We start from the raw sequence: 21,804 nt of genomic DNA, 5'->3' as shown, positions 1-21,804 counted from the left end.
ATGTTATGTTTCCTGGCTGGGTTTAGGTCACAGGCAATAGAATTGGCTACACAAGAAGACAGAGAATTGATTTACTGGCTTGCAAAAGTCTTGGGAAAAGGAAATTCCTTTCCTTGCTCTCATCTATAGTTTGTGCCTCGGGTTCTGAAGTTTTAATTCTTCTTCAGCAGTTTTTAATAGCTGACACTGAATATGTACCATGTGCCAAGCACTATTCCAAATTCAGGCGTTGAGTTAATCTTTATAATAGATGGTTATATTTTATGTAATCAATAACAGATATATCTATCGTGTGAGGTAGGTAGTATTATCCCCATTTTACAGATGAGAAAACTGAGGCTCAGAGGCATTACATCACTTGCTCAAAGACACACAGCTGGTAAGTGGCAGAGCTGAGCTCTGAACCCAGTTGGTGCCATGATTTTAACGGCAAAGCTGGGCTGTATCTCACTACCCTAGACTGCCCTTCTACTGAGGGAAAATTTTCCATTTTCTGAATATTTAAAATATTTGTCTTCATGCCTTTACTGTAAAAGGTTTCTCTGTTTCAGGTACGCTATTTGAAAACTACCTTTTTAAGAACTGTGAAATGCAGCAATCACAGGGAAGTGCATAAAAGTTACATACTTGAATTACATGTAAAGCTGATGCTTGTACTTCTGAGGCCCTTAAGCATTTGAGTTCTACATGAACTCATCAAATTTTTTCCCTAGTTAGCATGACATACTGTCAGCACATATAGCCCATGTCCAAGATTTTTCTTTAGCAATGTTCTTTATGAGATTAAAGGACTTCCTTTTGATTTCTATCTGCAGAGGGTTTTTTTTTTTTTTGCGGTACGCAGGCCTCTCACTGTTGTGGCCTCTCCCATTGCGGAGCACAGGCTCCGGACACGCAGGCTCAGTGGCCATGGCTCACGGGCCCAGCCACTCCGCGGCATGTGGGATCTTCCCGGACCAGGGCACGAACCTGTGTCCCCTGCATCGGCAGGCAGACTCTCAAGCACTGCGCCACCAGGGAAGCCCTCTGCAGAGCTTTTATCATGAATAGATGATTTAGGAAAGCATTTTATCAAATGCTTTTCTGTATCCATTTTGTTATTATTGATACTTTCTAACTTAATTGCCCTTGTGATAATACTCTGCATTGTTTCATTGCCTAGTTAATTTTTATACATAGTTAATTTTTATAGTGAATTTTTATACATGTTCCCTGTGTCATGAAAACAATTTATATGTTGATATTGTTTGCTGTAGTATCTATGTAAGTCCATTAAATAAGGCATGTTAACAATGTTGTTCAAATATTCTACAGCCTTATTAATTTTTCTATCTCCTCGTTCTAATAATTCCTGAGAGGGCTGTTAAAATATTCCAGGGCTATTGTCAGTTTCTCTATTTCTTCTTATAGTTTTATCAATTTTTTGCTTTATAAATTTAAAATTATTAGGTCTTCCTGGGGGGAGTTAAAGTTTTGATCATTTTGAAGAGTCCCTCTTTATATTAAGCAATACTTTTTTTTTTTTTTTTTTTTTTGCCGAGTATCATCAATTTATTAGAGCCGCTGGCTCAGGCGTCTGCAATGGTGACTTCCACCTCGACCCCGGGCTCGATGCTGATGGAAGTGATCTGCTTGACGATCTTGGAAGGGCTGTGCAGGTCAATGAGGCGCTTGTGGATCCTCATCTGGAAACGGTCCCAAGTCTTCGAACCTTCCCCGCAGGGGGTTTTCCTCGTTGTTATTCTCAGGGTCTTGGTGGGCATCCGCACCGGCCCCTTCACCTTGAGATTCTTCTCCTTCGCGCCTCTTATCAGGTCGGCACACACCTTCTCCAGCGACTTCACGTTGCGGCTGGTGAGAGTGATCCTAATCCGGTGGATCGCCACCTCGGGCTCCACAGGAGTCTTTCCGGTAAGCAATACTTTTGACCTTTATCTGAAACTAACAGAGTCAGATTTTTTATTGTTATTTGTATATATTTTTCCATTTTTTTAACTTTCAAATCTTCTGTATTTTTATATAAAATGTGTCTCTTATAATGAGCTTATATTTGTCTTTTTAAAAAAATCCAAACTTTGTCTTTTCCCTGGAGCACTTAGTTCATCTATATTTAAAGTAATAACAAATACATTTGTGTTTAAATCTACCATCTTATATGCTTTTTATTTGACCAACCTGTTTGGTCAAAGAGTTAACATGAATCCTTGACCTATCAAAGTCAAATAATGATCCATAAATTTACTTTCTTCCAAAATATGCAAGGATCTTAGTATATCTTTTTTTTTTTTTTTTTTTTTTTGTGGTATGCGGGCCTCTCACTGTTGTGGCCTCTCCCGTTGCGGAGCACAGGCTCCGGACGCGCAGGCTCAGCGGCCATGGCTCACGGGCCCAGCCGCTCCGCAGCATGTGGGATCTTCCTGGACCGGGGCACGAACCCACGTCCCCTGCAACGGCAGGCGGACTCTCAACCGCTGCGCCACCAGGGAAGCCCCTTAGTATATCTTAAGTATGATTACTCTCACAGTTCTTAGAGCTATTATGGTTGTATATTTTAGTTCTTTATAATATTAATATGATAAAAATTTTCAGCATCATAAGACATTACTATTAATGTTTTATACAGCTAATGTTCACATAAACCAACCCCTATTTTTAATTTTTCTTTCCTTTTTATTCCTTGACGCATCTCTGAGGTTCATGGGGGATAATTTTCCTCCTAACTGAAGAGTATCTTGGAGAATTTCTTTCTGTATGGGGCTGCTGATAGCCCATTCTCTTCAGTTTTTGTCTGTCTAAAAACGTCTTCATTTTCCTTTCATTTGAGAAAGATCATTTCTAGACTGTCAGTTATTTTATTTCAGCCTTCTGATTTTCAATGTTGCTGTTGAACAATTAGTTGTCAGTCAAACAACCTGTCTTTGATCTTCTGTAGTTTTAGTCTGATGTGTCTAGATGTGAATTTATTTTTATTTACTCTGCTCAGGCTTCTAGCACCAGTGGATTGCTTTCCTTCATTGGTTCTGGGAAATCCTCAGCTATTATCTTTTCAAGTTTTACCTATACGCCAGTCTCTCTCCTCTCCTTTTGAGACTCCAATTAAATTATGCTAGACCTCAATGTATCCTCCACGTGTCTTACCCTCTGTTCTATATTGTCTATTGATTCTGGTGCACACTGCTTTGTCTCTTCAGGTGCTTTGTAACCTTTTACTGTTTGCTGGCCATTTTGTTTGAAAGAATTATTATAGAAATAACTTGAGACCTAGGATATTGCTAGCGTCCTTCATTGCCTCCTGTGAGATGCCTGAGGGCACTAGTAGTTCAGAGCCGTGGCTTTATAACCCCTTGATTACAGTCTGTAGTCTACCTTTGGAATGATTCCCTTCAAATTTACAGTCTAGAACAGGGGTTACTGTACCAAGATCTCTGCCTTTGGTGAGTTCTTAGCTCTAACTCTTTTTCCTTCAGCCACAGGAATGTGCAGCACAGGTCTGCCTCTTAGCCTCCTTTGGTTCGTCCTTTGGGTGGCAGAGGCAGGTGGAAATAGACCAGGTTCTGCATTGGACCTGATGCCTGTCACCTACACCTTGTGTAATTTGCCAAAAGCAGCTCTTCTTAGCCCTTCACCTGGGTAGGCAGATGCCCCGGGATAGAAAGAGCTCTGGCTCGTTTCCCTGAGCCCCAACCTCCTTCCTACTCATGTTGCTATCTTATTAGGTCATTGGTCATTGATGCTTTTCCAAAGATACTTTTATAGATTTCTTTCAGCTTTTCTCTTTTCAGAAGGAAGGTTAGTTTGAATCATCTAGCCCACCCATACTAGAAGTCCTTCACACAGACAGGGTTTTGCTTTTGTTTTGGTAATCATTTTCCTGCCAATATTAAATTTCATATGAAATCTAGATTTCTGAAAATTCGGGGGATCTGGCAACCCTGGGCTCACAGATTAACGAGGCAATAACTGGAGAGAGCTGAGTGTCACCAGAGTTCCCACTGTGCTCTGTGGTCTTAAACTAGCCCCAGTCTAGAATTTGCTGCCTGTCTCGACAGGCATCTGAATTGGCTATCACTGAATAAGCAATAATGAAACAGAAGCAATTAGATGATTTCAATATATTGAGGATACACCTTACCTGGATGGTTCTATATCCAGCAATCTAGGACATTCTAATTTACATGTTTTCTTTTTCTGAAATAGGCAGTCTCACTGTGAGGGGCTTGAAAACTGTGAGTGAGGGCCGGCAGATTTGCATGAGGAGCCCAGAACAGTTTTGGGGAATGAAGGGGCTGAGGTCGTCCCCAACCCGCAGTCTCTGAGATTCAGATTCTCCACCTGGACTGAGCTGACCGTGACTAAGACACAGGACTGTAATCCAGGAACTGTCTCCTCTCAACCCAGCCTCCCAGGGGCACTCTTGAGGCTGGCAAAGCAGCGTGCAAAGGAAGCCACAGAGAGAGATGAGGAGACTCTAGGTCCACTTTGGCAGGGAGAACTCCTGGCTGAGCGCAGTTCTGAGAACATGGGATCTTTTCCTCTCCCACCTTGAGAAACCACCGAGGCCTAGGGGGATCTTCAGTGGCCTAGCCCACCATTTCCTTTCAGGCCCACCATTGGGGAGCCCACCCAGGGGTGGTGATACTACTTCTCCAGGGGAAAAGTTAACAGTCTCTTTGCATGTCCCATAACTGCCACCCCCCCAGCCCACTTGATGTAACTGGTCACAGGTAACATTGTGGCATTCTCTAGCCTCTAGAAGGTACAGCCTTCTAAGAGAGGACTAGTTCTTTGGAAAGGATTTGAGGACATAAACAGGGGTAGGAAGTCTAAAGGAGAAACTAGACTTCCCACTGCTCTGGAATTGTGGGGCTCAGGGGTTGCATCTGAGAATACTCGTAGAGAATGGGTTGGGAGCATCAGTGATACACCAGACTGAAGACGGGCACCCTGATTACTCTATTTTTTCATAGCTGGGTGCACATCCCTATATTATTTATTTATTTATTTATTATTATTATTTTTTTGTGTGGTACGCGGGTCTCTCACTGTTGTGGCCTCTCCCGTTGCGGAGTACAGGCTCAGGACGCGCAGGCCCAGCGGCCATGGCTCACGGGCCCAGCCGCTCTGCAGCACGTGGGTTCTTCCCGGACCGGGGCACGAACCCGTGTCCCCTGCATTGGCAGGCGGACTCCCAACCACTGCGCCACCAGGGAAGCCCACCCTATATTTTTTGATACCACATAGCACAGCACCCTAGCTAAGACCATGGGCTCTGGGGCTAGAGCCTAGGTTCATATCATTTAGAAATAGTAGGTTATTCAAATCCTCAGGGCCAAAGTTTTATCATTTGCATAACAAGAACGGATGAGTACGTATCCCACTGGACTGTGGTGAGAATCAGATATAACTCACACAAAACACTTAGCATTCTACCCTAACCCAATACAGGCACGCATATAACACAAGCTAATGAATATATTATTATTGTTGTTGTTGTTGTTATTCTTGAAGCAGGAAGCCTGGCTTGCTAGGACCGCAGGGGGCGGAAGTGAGTAGACCAGCATTCTAGCCCCAGCATGTTGACCTTTGATAGACAGACAACAACTCCTCTGCCTTGTGCTTCCGTGTCCATAAAATGAAGTTCATATGATCTCTTCTGATGGAAGATCAGATAAAAAAAGATTAAGAATATCACCAGTGTTCTCAGCTCTTTGAATGAAAGACACCCAAAGTCACTCTGGTCAGAACTAAGATCTCTCTGTATCAGTCAGATGCTCTGGGCCTCAGGAAATCCCTTCCTTTTCTGTTTGTGTGCACGGGGGGCCCCTCTATCTAGCCAAAGGGAACACAGTCGGATGGCAGGTGGACAAGACAAAGCTGAAAACAGATGGAACAGACGTGCCTACACTCAGAACACATTCCTTCAGGGTGTGTCTGTGTCTAAAGCAGTAAGTTAGCAAGGACCACCACAGGGAGAAAGAGGGCAGAAGCAACAGAAGAAAGAGAACTTGTGCTGTGAGGCTGTCTGAGCAGGGCCAGTGCAGCGGAATCCTCAGCGCCAGGCTCTAGGGTGACAGCAGCGAGCCCTCTACGCACAGTCTTCCCTGCGATATAAAGACCGCGCCTGGAATTTATGGACGGTGAATATACATTTTACGAGTGCAGTGACTGAACGTTTCTTCCACTTTTGACAAAAGAATATGTTCTTCCATGGACTTTGCCTCTGTGACGCGGCTGCCATATTGCCCTTAAGTCCTTGAAGTATGTTATTGGCCTTTTAATCGAAGTAGTGCTAGACTGCCTACCCACAATTTTGGCAAGGCTTCCTATCTCTGTAAAATCAAATCAAAACTTTCTTCATGCCCAGGTTATTTTGAATCTCTCAGTTTGACTAGTGTAATTGTGTGAAGAAAACGCAGTCTAACACTACGGAGTTGATACTGAGGTAGGGTTTCTATGGTGATGCAAAGGAAAACTGATTTTCTTGTTTCTTGTTTTGTTAAGTTTCTGAGAAGTGGAAACAGGTCTTCAAAGGTCCTGGGACATTTGTCTCGGTTATTTTCTGCACTTTTTGTAATTTTCCAGGAGGAGAGAATAGCAGAGGCCAGTTACCCCTACAAATGCCTCCTAGTGGTTTGGCTTTAGAGGGATTTATCTGGTCTGGAGGGAAAGTCAATCCTGCCAAACAGAGGTGGAAATAAGGATGCTGAAGGTTAGCAGAGCAGTAACGCTCGGACTTGAATGTGGACACAGATCCCCTGGGGAGCTTCTCAAAATGCAAAATCTGATTTGGCAGGTCTGGGGTGGGGCCTGAGATTCTGCATCTCAGAAGCAACCAGGTGATGCTGATGTTACTGAACCAAGGACTACTCTTTGGGTAGCAAGAGTTTCAAGTACTAATAGAAACGGTATAAATTATATCTGCTTTTTTTTTTTTTTTTTTTTTTTTTGCGGTACGCAGGCCTCTCAACTGTTGTGGCCTCTCCCGTTGTGGATCACAGGCTCCGGACGCGCAGGCTCAGCGGCCATGGCTCACGGGCCTAGCCGCTCCGCGGCATATGGGATCTTCCCGGACCGGGGCACGAACCCGTGTCCCCTGCATTGGCAGGCGGACTCTCAACCACTGCGCCACCAGGGAAGCCCCTATATCTGCTTTTAAACTGCTTAGTGAATCGTATTCATTACATGGACGGTGAATTCATCAGGACTGCAAATTCTGAGCTGTATCAAAATGAAATACCCTATGTTGATGTAAGTCGGGGTCAGCAATTGGATTCACCAGTAGAGAAATGCCCAGGTGGTTAAAGACAGTACAAAATGTACAGCTGGAAAATCTTAGTCAGATATCAAAGTATCTTAGCTTTTGTTGAATACCATACTGCCCATCCTCATTGTAATACCTGAGGCTGTAACTAAAAGCAAACCAAGAACAAAAGGCAACAATAGACTTGGCTTCCTAAGGGATGTGGGGCTTCTGTGGGCGGTGGGTTTGAGGGTCACTGAGAAAGCATCTGAAATGCAAGCATGCCTTGTTAGCCACTCCTGGGAGCCCCATTCACACCAGAACACAATGTCAGGGCACTCCTGGCTTTGCACAAGTAGAAATGGCCCACACTTGCTGCCCATGCATTTTAAGTACTGTCCAGGACTCTCTCTCATACCTTTCTTTTTTCATACCATTTATCCACGAGTTCCTCCTGAATAGTTCTCCTTTGTCTTCCAACATAGTTCTAGTGCTGCTCATCTGAAAATCATTTGTAAGCAACTGCTTTAAATAGAAAAAAGAAGGAATCCTTCCTATAAGAAAGAAACCAAACACCTGAAAAAGGAATTCGATTTCATGAAACAAACACGCTTGAAGACATTTTCCTTTCAGGTTTTCTTGCCATCATATGCTGGGGATTCAACCGCAGAAGGCCAATTTTGGAGATTTCCAGGGATATTTGATACTTGTTTTGAAAATGTTAAAATTCAACTCTCTATATAAACACACATGTGAATACGAATGTAATTGTACCTTTTACAAAATGTATTGTTGAGCCAAACTCATTTGGATGCATGCTTCCCTGAATATAATCAGAAATTGTCCATAATGTTCAAAAAGGCCAGGGTCAGCAAACTAGAATCCTCGGGCTAAGTCTGGTCTACCACCTGGTTTTTGGATAGCCTGTGAACTAAGACTTACCTTTACGTTTTTAAATCATTGAAAAAAAAATCAGAAGAATATTTTGTGACATGTGAAAGTTATATGAAATTCAAAGTTTAATACCCATAAATAAATTTACTTATTCATTTATGTATTGTCTGTGGCTGCTTTTATGCTACAGTGGCAGTTGAGAAGTTGCAACACAGACAATGTGACGAGTGTTATGGGTTGACTCGTGTCCCTCTCTCCCACATTCAGCTGTTCCAGTCCTAATCCCCAGTACCTCAGAATGTGACCTTTGGAGATAAGGTCTTGACAGAGGCAATCTAGTTAAAGTGAGGTCATGAGGGTGGGCGCTACTCCAATATGCCTGGTCTGCTTACTAGGGGGGATATTTGGACACAGGTACACACAGAGGGAAGATGATATAAAGAGACAGAGGGAGAAGACAGCTATTTACAAACCAAGGAGAGAGGCCTGGAACACATCCTTCCCTCACAGCTCTGAGGTGAGGGAAGGAACGAACTCTGCCAACACCTTGATCTTGAACTTCTAGTCTCCAGAACTGTGAGACAATACATTTCTGTTGTCGAAGCACCCAGTCTGTCGGACTGTTACATCAGCCCTAGCAAACTAATACAGCGAGCAAAACTTGCTAACACCTACTCCATGGGACTAATTTTTTAAAAATTTTTATTGGAGTATAGATGATTTACAATGTTGTGTTAGTTTCAGGTGTACAGCAAAGTGAATCAGTTATACTATATCAATACATATATCTGCTCTTTCTTATATTCTTTCCCCATATTGGCCATTACAGAGTATGGAGTAGAGTTCCCCGTGCTATACAGTAGGTCCTTATTAGTTATCTATTTTATATATAATATAAAATAGTATATGTCAATCCCAATCTCCCAACTCATGGGACTAATTTTTCGCATTTAATGCTTTGAAGCCAGCAAGCACATGCCTCATAACAAGCAACAGAGACTCCAGAAATCCTCTTTATCTCACACCTACCCTAGTCTTTAAATACTTTTTCTCTGGTTGGGAACAACCAACCAATGGCACATTATCTTGGATAAAACAGAATTACTGAACAACCCCAACTCAGTACCTCTTGCTTCAAGCCAGGAGGGCAGCAAATTTGTTCCACTAGCTCCATGGATGTAAGAATTTTAAATAACGGGAGGAGTGAGAAAAGGAAAGGAGAATGCAGAGACAGGAAGAGAATTTCAAATTCATTTTTGAACCTTTCAATACAGTATTATGTAACTAAAACATTGTGTCACAGGGCCCTGGCACCCTCTTATAAGACCAACATCTTTAAAAGCTGCCAGTTCTCTTGGGATATCTCCCATAGATCCAGTTGGCCCTCAGAGAATTTAATGGAACATGAAAAGACAAGACAGGTTAATTCCATTATAAAACAAATTGCTAGTTAGTCTGGGACTTTTTGATCCTCACATGATCAAAACTCTGGTCTACATTGCTATTAATAAAAATAATGGCAAGAACGAGATTATTAATGACAACGAACACTTAGTGAGCATTTTTTATGTACCAGGCATTGTCCAAAACACTTTAAATGAATTATTTCATGTAATCATCACAATAATTCTATGAAATAAGTATTTTTATCCTCATGTGACTGATAAAGTAACTGAAGTTTACAGAAATTAAGTTGCCCAAGATTACAGAACTGGAAAATGGCAGACCCAGGGCTCAAGACCAAGGATGTAGGGTTCCAAAGCCCAGCCTTTCAATGTGGGCCACGTGGCCTTAACGGTATACGAAAAAAGCAAAATCTTGGCGCCCCCACAGTTTTATTCACCTGAAAAAGTCACTGTGTTTTCTTCCTCTTTGTATGAAGCATGTCTTCCATTCTGATGCTTTGACATTTGGGACCTTGCTGACACCGGAAGGGACCACTCCTTCAGGATTAGCTAATTTCTAGAGAGAGCAGAGAGCTCCCCTGGGAGCCCCCCCCCCTTTTATAATTAGAGCAACGAATCCAGAGCTCACTCTCCAACCACCTGCTTTGTTGGGCTCTCACACTCAGACCACTATCCACCTGCCCTAATCACCCCAGGGCCAGGTACCCGACAACTAGGAACACAGGAAGCCCCTATGCCCCAGAGCCTGCTGAAATTATTCAAACTAGCTAATCCTAAACTTGCGAACCCTGCCTCCCTTCTTCCTTTCCACGGAAACCATAATAAAAGCTCTTAGCTACATTTCCCCCTATTCCTTCTGCCTCATAACCAACCCTGGTTCCTCCCCACATGGCACTGCATGGAGTGACTTGTCCCACCTCTTGGGAATGGTGAGTAACAAGCTACCTTTTCAATGACAATCCTCTCCTCACCTACTGGCCTCACCATACCCAAATAATAATAAAACCTACATTTTAAAACACTCTTATAGGGCTTCCCTGGTGGCGCAGTGGTTGAGAGTCCGCCTGCCGATGCAGGGGACACGGGTTCGTGCCCCGGTCCGGGAGGATCCCACATGCCGCGGAGCGGCTGGACCCGTGAGCCATGGCCGCTGAGCCTGCGCGTCCGGAGCCTGTGCTCCGCAACGGGAGAGGCCACAACAATGAGAGGCCCGCGTACCGCAAAAAAAAAACCCCAATAAAACACTCATAGCCTCACCTACCTCCCGTGCCCCTATTTCAAATACCTACCAAACAATGCCTTACATGATGACTTCTACCAACAAAGGTGCTCGGAAATGAAACCAAGCAACCAACCACCCGCTCCTCCACTAAAAAACAAACAACAAAAAACAGTAAAACAAGAGTTTCAGGAACCTTTCGCTGTTTTCCCTCCTGCCTAAGGCTGAAGCATTCCGCTATTGATATGCCGCTCTCCGGAAGTTTGTGTCATACCTCCCAACTTTCCTGGGAAGCAAAAACAAAGGATGCGGAACTCCCCCACCTGCATCTTGAATAGGGTTTCTCTTTTGGGGATTAGGGCATCACACTTAAAATCAGCCAAGAGCAGATAGGAGAGCTAAAAACAGCCACATTCCTCACCTCAACTGCCCAGATCCTGCGTTCATCATGGGAAAAAAGCATGACCGTGGTGGGGAAGCCAGGCAATGCCTCCTCCTCCTCAGGCTGCTTCAGTGCATGGTCTCGTCCTGGGCCTTCTTCTGAATGTCACAGACAATCTCAAGATTCACCATCAGTGTTTATTTGCCAAGGTACACTCTTAACTTACGAGTAAAGCCAAGGATTTACTATCCACCAAAGAAGGGCACTGATTCAAAGAAAGCCTGAATCACCGCTAGCCTATGAGCCTTCAGTAGCTTTCTGCTGAAAGGCATGGAAACTTGGTTGTGCTGTGCGTCTGGGCTGGAACAAAGAGGATGCTGGGAAAGCCAGATTGTGCTGGCCACAGCTTGTCAAGCCCATTCATCTGGCGAGAGGAGTTATGGCCAGTGACCCTCTGTACTTGTGTGACCAAGGAAAATTCATTCATGCTCCCTTTTCAGGCTGAGTAAACAAGATCCAGCAAGACTCTAGGTTAACCAATAGCTGGTTAAGTATGTGCTTTGGGCACAATAAAGCAGAAGCACCAAAATAAATAGCCTTGTAAGGAAAAAAAATACCTAAGTTTTGTTAGATTTCCTTACCATTATTTATTTATTTTTTTTGCGGTACGCGGGCCTCTCACTGTTGTGGCCTCTCCCATTGCGGAGCACAGGCTCCGGACGCGCAGGCTCAGCGGCCATGGCTCACAGGCCCAGCCGCTCCACGGCATGTGGGATCTTCCCGGACCGGGGCACGAACCCGTGTCCCCTGCATCGGCAGGCGGACTGTCAACCATTGCGCCACCAGGGAAGCCCCTTACCTTTATGCTTAAAGCTGATTTTGGTTTTATTTTGAATGACACGCGGGGACGTGGGGAGAGGAAATATAATTTTTTTTTCAGAGCTCTGGGTCTGTAAACCTTAATTCAAAATTGACCCAGAGCCAGGATCAAGGCATGACTTTTAGCTGTTCTACTTCTTAAGACCACTAGGTTCTTGGGATAAATTAGCAATATCAAGACAGTCTGACAAGATTTGGAGCAAGGGTCTTTTTTGCATATACTGCAAAGAAGGAGGATTTAAGATGGGCCCTATTTGTGGGATTGACGTGAGTGACAGCCAGCTGTCATCAAGGCACACGCTTTCCCACAAGTCCTAGAATGTCCACAGTGTGGGTGGACAGGGTGAGTCTCTGCCCCAAGCCAGCACACACTCAGTACCTTAAAGGGAGTTGTGATCCCAGCAGAGGCCGAGGGAAAGGCCCATTGTCATCAAAACCCTAAACAGCCCTGGACTGCGACAGTCACTAGCCCCTTCAAAACATCTGCCAAATTCCCAGCCCAAGGGAGTTTATCACACACCATCTGATGACCATCCCAGGAAAGGTCCTCAGTTCCAGGGAAAACAATCCACGGTAACAGCAGAGCGTGAGTCCAGATTTCAATATCCAAGTGAGAAAAATAAGGACTGTTTGCCCTGTCTTTTTTTTAGGGGGCAATTCACCTAAATGAGTAGAAATAAAGAAAACCCATACCTGTTTGCTTCTTTCTCAATTTTTTTTTTTTTTTTTTTTTTTTTGTGGTACGCGGGCCTCTCACTGTTGTGGCCTCTCCCGTTGCGGAGCACAGGCTCCGGATGCACAGGCGCAGCAGCCATGGCTCACGGGCCCAGCCGCTCCGCAGCATGTGGGATCTTCCCGGACCGGGGCACGAACCCGTGTGCCCTGCATTGGCAGGCGGACTCTCAACCACTGCGCCACCAGGGAAGCCCCTCTTTCTCAATTTTAATTCAGCTCCAGGTGACTCTGATTTGTGAAAACAGTTGTACTAAATTCCTTTCTAGTCCACTAGGGGGAAATCTAACCCACCTCAGCAAAATTTTCTTTATTTTTTTTAAAGTAATAATCACAGAACCAAAATTTTTAGGCTGAAGCATACGTTGAAATGTTATCTTTCTCTACCTCTTCTACCCTTGCCCATATTTAAAAATTATTTGAATCTCTGTGGTCATGGAGACTTCTAGAAAAGCACAAACCAGCCATCTTAAGTTGGGAAATTGTTCTAACAGGCAATCTGAATCACTTCCAGTTCAGCTTGAATTTATTTCCTCAAATTACATATTCATCAGTTATGGAGAACAGCTGGTCATCTTCCTCTGCATCACATTATTCTTTAAATTCCTGAAGACCTCCAGGTCACGCCTCTCTTTCAAGCAAAATGAGCCAGCTCTTCAACTTGGCCATAGAGTTTACATCCCAACCCTTTAACCACGTGCTGCTCTTCTCAACTCTCTCTACATCACTCCACCCTCCCCCATGCCTCCAAACTACAGCAATACAGACTAAACTCTGAGGAGAAAAATGAAGTTGCATCCTTTATAAAAAATCACTGATAGTAGGGCTTCCCTGGTGGCGCAGTGGTTGAGAGTCCGCCTGCCGATTCAGGGGACGCGGGTTTGTGCCCCGGCCCGGGAAGATCCCACATGCCGCAGAGCGGCTAGGCCCGTGAGCCATGGCCGCTGAGCCTGTGCGTCCAGAGCCTGTGCTCCGCAACGGGAGAGGCCACAACAGTGAAAGGCCCGCGTACCGCAAAAAAAAAAAAAAAAAAAAAAAAAATCACTGATAGTAAGTAAAGTGCTTTTCTGGGTTCTGTGAGTCACTCTAGCAAATTATCAAGCCTAAGGGGGGAATCATGGGAACCCCTGAATTTGTAGTCAAATAGGCGGAAATGTGGGGAGCCTGGGTGCCCATTTGCAGCTAGTGTCTGAAGTGGGGGCAATCTTGTGAGACTGAGCCCTTAACCTGTGGGTCTGGGCTAACTCAGCGTAGTTAGTCGCAACTGAATTGAATTGTTGGACACCCAGTTGGTGTCTAAGAATCAGAGAATTGGTTGTTGGTGAGAGAAAGAAGTCTCTCAATAAGTAACACTGAACCGAGGCTCCAGGTGCAACCTTGGCTTCAAGCACAGGTAAGAAGAAATTCTCTCTCCTCGGGACCTCCTCAGGACCTCAAGCGTTACCATGGAAAACATGGGTTTTATTAAGACCTAGTATGAATCTCCAATCCAGACCTTACCGGATCCGTGGGGCTGAATGTTCCCTGACTCAGTTTACTCACTTGCAGAAGCGGGACAATAATTCTACTCTGGGGGCCACTGGAACCATTAATAAAATAATGGATACATCTAAAATACTGGGTTGGCCAAAAAGTGTGTCCAGGTTTTTCCATACAATGTTTTGCCCTTTTGGCCAACCCAATATGTAGAATGGTGCCTGGCACATTGTAGACCTTAAAAATGACAACTGCTTTTATTCAAACCCTCAATCACAGAAGAAAACCTGATGGTAGCACCAAGGTTCATACTGAGTACAGTTTCCAGTGTGATATAATCAGTGTGAGATATTCCAAAGTAATTAACACTGAATACAGATGTTCCTTGATTTACAATGGGTAACCTCCTGATAAACCCATCTTAAGCTGAAAATACCATAAGTCGAAGTGCATTTAACACACCTAACATACGGAACACCTTAGCTTAGCCTAGCCTACCTTAAACGTGCTCAGAACACTTACATTAGCTTACAGTGGAGCAAATTCATCTAACACAAAGACTATTTTATAATAAAGTGTTGAATGGCTCATGTAATTTATTGAATACTGTACTGAAGTGAAAATCAGAATGGTTGTAGGGATACAGAGTGGTTTTAAGTGTATCCATTGGTTGTTTTCTTTTGAGATTGTGTGGCTGACTGGGAGCTGTGGCTCAGTGCTGCTGCCCAGCATGACCAGAGAGTACGGGACCACATATCGCTAGCCCAGGAAAAGATCAAAATTAGAAGTATGGTTTCTACTGAATGCTTATTACTTTCGCACCATCAAAAAGTAGAAAAATCAAGTTGAACCATGATAAGTCGGGGACTGTTTGTATTTTGTTCATTTGGCAAAATTGTACTGGACATTTACCGTATGCCAGGTGGTATTCTGTGCATTAGGGGTACAGTGAAAAAAAACCAAGCACTGGCCTCCTGGTGTTTTATTCTACTGGGTGGAGGCAGACAATAAAACAAAGAAACAAGTAAATATATATATGTGACGGGACTATGTACTATGGAGAAAAGTAAAGCAGGGCAAGGGAGCTAAGTCGCACTCGGGTATGAGGGCTATTTTACGTAGAGTGGCCAGGGTAACCCTCATTGAGAAGTGAGGGGGAAGGCCATGCAGATATCAGAGGGAAAAGCATTCCAGGCAGAGGGAACAGCCACTGTTAAGTGCCATGAGGCAGAGTATTCTTGGCATGTTCACCAAACAATGGCTGGAGTGGAGAGAGAAACAGGATGAGAGGTAGGAGATGAAGTCAGAGGGAGAAAAGGGGCCATTTCCAGTTGTGTTTGAGACCACAGTAAGGGTTTCGGCTCTTCTCTGAGTGAGCTGGGGAGCCACTGGAGGATTTTAGAGTCATGAGGTGATCTAACATGTTTTTTTAAAAAGTCTTCTGGGGCTTCCCTGGTGGCGCAGTTGTTGGGAGTCCACCTGCTGATACAGGGGACGCGGGTTCGTGCCCCGGTCCGGAAAGATCCCACATTCCGTGGAGCGGCTGGGCCCCTGAGCCATGGCCACTGAGCCTGCGCGTCCGGAGCCTGTGCTTCGCGACGGGAGAGGCCACAACAGTGAGAGGCCCACATACGGCAAAAAAAAAAAAAAAAAAAAAAAGTCTTCTGGTTGTTGTGCTGAGACTAGGGTGTGGGCAAGGGAGTGGGCAAGAGTGGAAGGAAGGAGGCCAGTGAGGAGAGCACTGCAATCATCTAGAGAGGACAGCAGTTTGGCCCAGGGTAGCAATGGTGGGGATGGTGAGACGGGGTCAGACTCTGGTTGTGTTTTGAAGGTCAAGTTGATAGGATTTGCTCTTGGATGTGGGGTAGGAGAGAAAGAAAGGAGTCAAGGATGAATCTTAGATTTCTGGCTGAACCTACTGGAAGGATGAAACTGCCATTTACTGAGATGAAGAAGACACTGAAAGAAGCAGGGTTTGGTGGGGGAGGGGAGCAGAGCGCTGGCAGGCGTCAAGTTGGAGAGCCCTAGAAGACATTCACATGGAGTCCAGTGGGCAACTGGGAAGTCTGGAGGACAGAAGCCCATGCCTGCAAGGGCACTAAAAACAGGTGTTGCCCCTTCTACCATTTTAAAGGTTTCAAGGTGGATCAAATATACTTTAATTTTTAAAAAAAGTTTAATTCTGAAAATGGAAAACATATTTAAATAAAAATAAAATTTCCCCCTTAAAATTTTTTTTTCAAGGTCCTGTTTTTAGGGCTTCACAGTTCATCTAACTCTTTGCTGTTCAAAGCGTGGTCCCTGGACCAGCAGCACGATATGCCTTGGGGCTTGTTAGAAATGCAGACTCTCCAGTCTTCCCCAAAGCTGAGTCAGAATCTTCATCTTGATAAGATCTCCAGGTGATTCATATACACCTTAAAGTCTGAGACGCACTCGTCTAATTAGAATCACCTGGATAGCTTTTTAAAACTATAGGTCCAGGCAGAATAATTAAAGTCAATCTCTGAGAGTGGGCCCAGGCGTGTTATCCTCACCAAGGCCCCCAAATGGTTCTGACGTGCAGTCTGGGTTAGAACCACTGATCTAACTCTTCCCTTCTTGGCCTGCTCTCTCTGTACTACTGGGTTTATATTGCTGATGCTCTTAGAAACCCATCTCCAAAGAGGTGTGCATATCTCAGAGAGCAAGAAGGTGTGTAGCTAGAGTAACCATCTGTTGAGCTGGGATCGGTGCCCCCTTTCACTCTCAGAAGTATCGTGGTTTAGAAGATAAATTATATGTTCTCCCAGCATAGTACAAAAGGGCTCTGGGCTTTATATTTCTGGATTATAAAGTCAAAATAAGAACAGCTAGGACAAAACACCAGATGGCCTTTGGTTTGACAGATGAATCCAGTGTAGAGAGACTTCTGGTGCTTAGATATTAGTTTTTAAGGTGTTCTATGTACAGCTTATCAGAAATACATACATAAAGTCCCTCAATTTGTAAGGAGGGTTAGAGAAAATCAGTCTCCTTCCAGGGGCTGGATGGGGTGGAGCTCTTAAAGTTCCAAAGCCAACTGCTGATTAGCTGGGAACTGATTATCAGCCTGTGATTACCCCTGGCCTTAGCAAAACTTCTCCTTCCTTTTCCTTTTAGATCGTTTATTGTTTATTAGCTATTCCACCCTCAGGCTCAAAGGGACAAGGAAAGAAGGTGAAGAAAAAGTGAATTTAGCAGTCCTGCTAATAAGCTTGGTGGGAAAGAAAATGGAAATAACTGGACTGTTTCTGGTTACCTGTGAATTTAAATTCTTTTGGCTCATCCCTTTTTCCAAATTATTCCCAGCTGGTGTGAGGGCTCATTGAAGGCCTACTGATTGCCAGTAAAATTAAAGTAATCTTGTATTTTGAAAACTCTGTAATCTCCCAGAAATAGGCCTTGGAAGCTTTCCTTCCTAATTTACCAAGGACACAGGGTGAGGGCAAGGCAAGCACCTCTGCATCTCATCAGAGCCCTCCCCACCTCCTTCCTCCCCTCACCACCAATTCTTAGGTGCACATGAATAGAATTTTTTAAAAAATACTTTCTGATGTAGATAAGAAATTATTTTACATCACCTTAAGACAAATAGCATAATCACTGTTAGACAAAAGGACCCAAGTGGAAAATCTACACTCAGGAGTAGAGACTTATGTGCATATAGATTGTATCACAAGTTTTCCTAGTTGCATCACTAGGATAGCTATGAATACTTCCACAAGGCAACCACAGTATAAATGTTTAAAACATGTTCTGTTCATGTGTCTAAAATGTCTGGAAAAGAAACTATCCATGTGCAAAGTAGAAGAGCCAGATGCTGATAAGCTAGTTAAAGGGAACTCTTCTTAAATAACAATAATAAGGGAGTCTTCTTGTTAAATAACTTGTTAGGGCGGGTAAAACATCCAAAAATACCTGTTGAATTAGAATAAGATTATCAATGGAATCTCTACAGACCAGAGAGGTACTTTTATGGGCTTCTGAGTGCAAGTGGGAGTGTGTGTGTGGGGGGGTGGGATCTGTTCTCTGCTTTCTGGGCTCTAAGTCAGAACAAGCTAAAAAAGTGGAAGAGGGACTTCCCTGGTGGCGCAGTGGTTAAGAATCCGCCTGCCAATGCAGGGGACACGGGTTTGAGCCTTGGTCTGGGAAGATCCCACATGCCGCAGAGCAACTAAGCCCGTGCGCCACAACTACTGAGCCTGTGCTCTAGAGGCAGTGAGCCACAACCATTGAGCCGGCATGCCTAGAGCCCATGCTCCACAACAAGAGAAGCCACCGCAGTGAGAAGCCCGCGCACCACAACAAAGAGTAGCCCCCGCTCGCAGCAGCTAGAGAAAGCCCGCGCACAGCAACGAAGACCCAACGCAGACAAATATAAGTTAATTAATTAATTTTAAAAAATAATAAAAAGGGCTTCCCTGGTGGCGCAGTGGTTGAGAGTCCACCTGCCGATGCAGGGGACATGGGTTCGTGCCCTGGTCCGGGAAGATCCCACATGCCACGGAGTGGCTGGGCCCGTGAGCCATGGCCGCTGAGCCTGCGCGTCTGGAGCCTGTGCTCCGCAACGGCAGAGGCCACAGCAGTGAGAGGCCCGCGTACCACAAAAAAAATAAATAAAATAATAATAATAATAATAATAAAAAGGTGGAAGAGGTCTCTGTAGCTAAGAAAGCACCACAAGCTGGTGTTGCCCTGCTAGGCCCTGGACCAATAATAATATTAGCAGCTTGAGCAGAAGGCCTTATCTTTGATCTCTGTTAACAGTTAACCACAGGCTTTTCCTTCCAGAGCTCTTGGAAGGAAGAAGCAGGTGGTCCTGGAAAGCAGTGCTGGAAGGAGGCCCCCCAGTGGTTAAACTTAGATGCCTAGGGACAGTTCAGCAGTAATTGAGACAGGTGGGCCTGCTGAGAGATGCTGCTTCCTTTTCCTTAGGGGTTTAGGTGCCTTTTAAAATCTTACTCTAAATTATATCTTGACTGAAATATATTACACAGTACGGCTTAAGATGATGAGTTAATGATGTCTGGTCTTTGAACAAGGAGCTCTATTTTAATCTAAAATTTTTAGCTAGATCATAAGCTAAATATTCTGAGGCCCACCTAGCTAGGTCTGGCAAAACCCTCACTTAGGATTACAAAAGAAAGGAATATTAGCAATCAGAAGAAGAGCCCTATCAATGAAGGGATTTCCCAACCATTCAAAGTGGCAAACTTTTTAAACCAACAGGATGGGAAATACACAGCAATGGCGACTATAACCAGCATTACTTATGATTCTTTTGAAGTATATACTTACCACACAACCTTCTAGCAGCAGACCTGTGGTGGTTTTCAACTTCAAAGTAAACCTTAAAAAAAAGTGGTATCACTTGGCCTTTGGGGACCACCTCAGAGAGAGACTCATATGTGTACAGGGTATTTTTACATGTGTCTAATGGCCTGGACATCATATTTCTGCAGTTAGTGCAAAGGTAAATAAAAATAAGCAAACATCATAACCACTTACCCCGTGCAAATAGGGAAAGGAATGTTGAGGAAAAAATAGCCTCGAATCAGAGTGAGTCAGAGTTGGTGAGGCCAGGAATATCATTCCTCACCCTGTACGTAGCTCTGGACTTTCAGGCTCTTGCTTTAATCTCACTTCCCAACATGAGGTGTAGAAGAGTTTTATATGGAAAGACAGTGTTAGCCTCCAGTTCTTGCATGATTTGGTACTATCTTGGGTGAAATGTACTCAGTAACAAATTATGTTAGCAGAGCGTGGCACATCCCTGCATGGAGAGCCTGGGCTCCTGAGAAGAAAAAGGCCAAAGTCTCGATGCTGGCTTCGTGCTCTGGCCCTTCACACTTTCAGTGACCCTGACAACAGAGGCCTTCCAGGCCTCTCCTTCCCCATCTGGGGTAATTTTACTCCAGATAGATCCACTGGTTACAGAGTCAGGTGTAAGGTTCTATGGTACCATTTTCATCAAGTTCTTTGAGACCCTCCAAAGAAAGATACCATTAAAAACAAAAACAAAAACCACTAAATTACTTACAAAGAAAGATAACCCTCCCTGGTATCTTATTCCATCCATGGCGCAACTTTGGCAAATTATACCTGAAAATTCTGGGCAACTCTATACTGAAAAGCAGTGAGTTTTTCTTTGCTTCTCTACTTCTCCACAAAAGAAGCATTGCAGATGGAACCAATGGTTTCATCTCAAGGAACCATTTCCTCAAGGACTCTGCTTCAAAACCCAGGCTGAACTAGAGACCAAGGCAGGGAGGGGCAGCTAGCAGTGTAGATGGAAGTGCTCAACATTATAATGGGTACTTTCTGGTATTAAATAATGTTGCCTGGAGCTTTAACAAATACGGGGGTGAGGATATGGTTGTGCTGTTGCTTTTCTAAGTGAGTTTTTAATTAGCCCTGTGCTGACAACTTAAGGGGGCTCTGCCATACACAGGCCAGCCCAGCTGTGTCAGTGTCCTCCCTTCACTTTAAATTCAGACCAGCCATGGCCCCTCCTCTCACAGTGGGCCATGCAGCAACCTCAGAGAGGAAGCCCAGGGTAGCATCTATAGTGGCACCTCACGGACACGGTCCAACCCAGAGTTTTCAGAACACTTGGGAACCCATCATTTACATAAGTATAGACAAGGCTCTGAAGAGTTTGACCCGCTTGACTCTAACTCAGAATTTCCTTAACTGGTCTATACAAGGTGCCTCTCTTGAGGTTACCACAATCAACAAACTGCAGAACAGTCAAGAGAGGCAAGTGGCTTCGGAAATGCTGGTCTAAACTCACAGATGCTTGAGAGCAATTTTTCTGTTTCAAACACTGCAATAAATGAGTTAAATCTGCTTAGAGTCACTCACAGTTTGTCCTTGATAGCTGGAGCTATCAATACACCTCTCTAGAAAGTAAAATCACCCCCACTAAAGCTCCTCAAGTTTTCCAGGGGCAGTAAGACACACAGTGCTGAGAGCACAGCTCCGTTCAGGTACCTGGGGCTCCTGGTCATGACCACTGGGATCCCTCTCATAGCTTTCTGCATACAGTCTGATGGTGGCCCGCACACCACTGGAGGAACTGAGCCGGAAGATGAGCCGAGATGCATCTGAGAAAATGATCCTCAGGCCCTAAGAGCAAGAATATCAAAGGATGGATCAGTGAACAAATGAATACACAGCTAAAAATGACGAATACCGACCTTGGAGATTAGCGTATTCTTATCATCCAAAGATGCTCGGCATTGTGACAATTTATAATTGGCTCTCTACACTCACCAAACAGGACAGTGAGGTAAACCTAGAAGCTACTTAAGGTTATCTATTTGTCTCTATTCTATTTCTGTTGCCTTCTGGTTCATGTTGGGGGAGGGTTAGGAGCAAAACTATGAATAGATGCTCAAGTTCCCTTGGTCTGGTGATGTGGAAATCAGAAAGCGGTAAAGGTAACAAGGATGGGGTGATATTTAATAAATGTCCCTGGGGTAATACCTAGGAATAAACCTACGTAAGGAGACAAAAGACCTGTATGCAGAAAACTCTAAGACACTGATGAAAG

General features: G+C 44.3%; 2 protein-coding genes across 2 annotated transcripts in view; both read right to left on the bottom strand.

Moving 5' to 3' along the window:
- PGM5 (phosphoglucomutase 5) overlaps positions 1 to 21,804 on the bottom strand; it is a gene marked incomplete at both ends in the record, with an annotated part of 193,689 nt that overhangs the window by 14,286 nt on the left and 157,599 nt on the right. The window contains one exon of the mRNA XM_079705786.1: positions 21,243 to 21,377. Coding sequence (XP_079561912.1) covers positions 21,243 to 21,377 — 135 coding nt within the window. The remainder of the gene's footprint in view (positions 1 to 21,242; positions 21,378 to 21,804) is intronic.
- Positions 1,462 to 19,956, bottom strand: LOC307054253 (small ribosomal subunit protein uS10-like; the record flags this gene model as incomplete). Its single annotated transcript, XM_079705858.1, has 4 exons — positions 1,462 to 1,929; positions 10,845 to 10,909; positions 11,181 to 11,299; positions 19,893 to 19,956. The coding sequence occupies 4 exons, from the start codon at positions 19,954 to 19,956 to the stop codon at positions 1,569 to 1,571; spliced, it is 609 nt and encodes a 202-aa protein (XP_079561984.1). The 3' UTR covers positions 1,462 to 1,568.

Source organism: Hyperoodon ampullatus (genome assembly GCF_949752795.1).
Source record: "Hyperoodon ampullatus genome assembly, chromosome: 6".
NCBI lineage: Eukaryota > Metazoa > Chordata > Mammalia > Artiodactyla > Ziphiidae > Hyperoodon > Hyperoodon ampullatus.
This window is presented reverse-complemented; position numbering and strand designations above follow the sequence as displayed.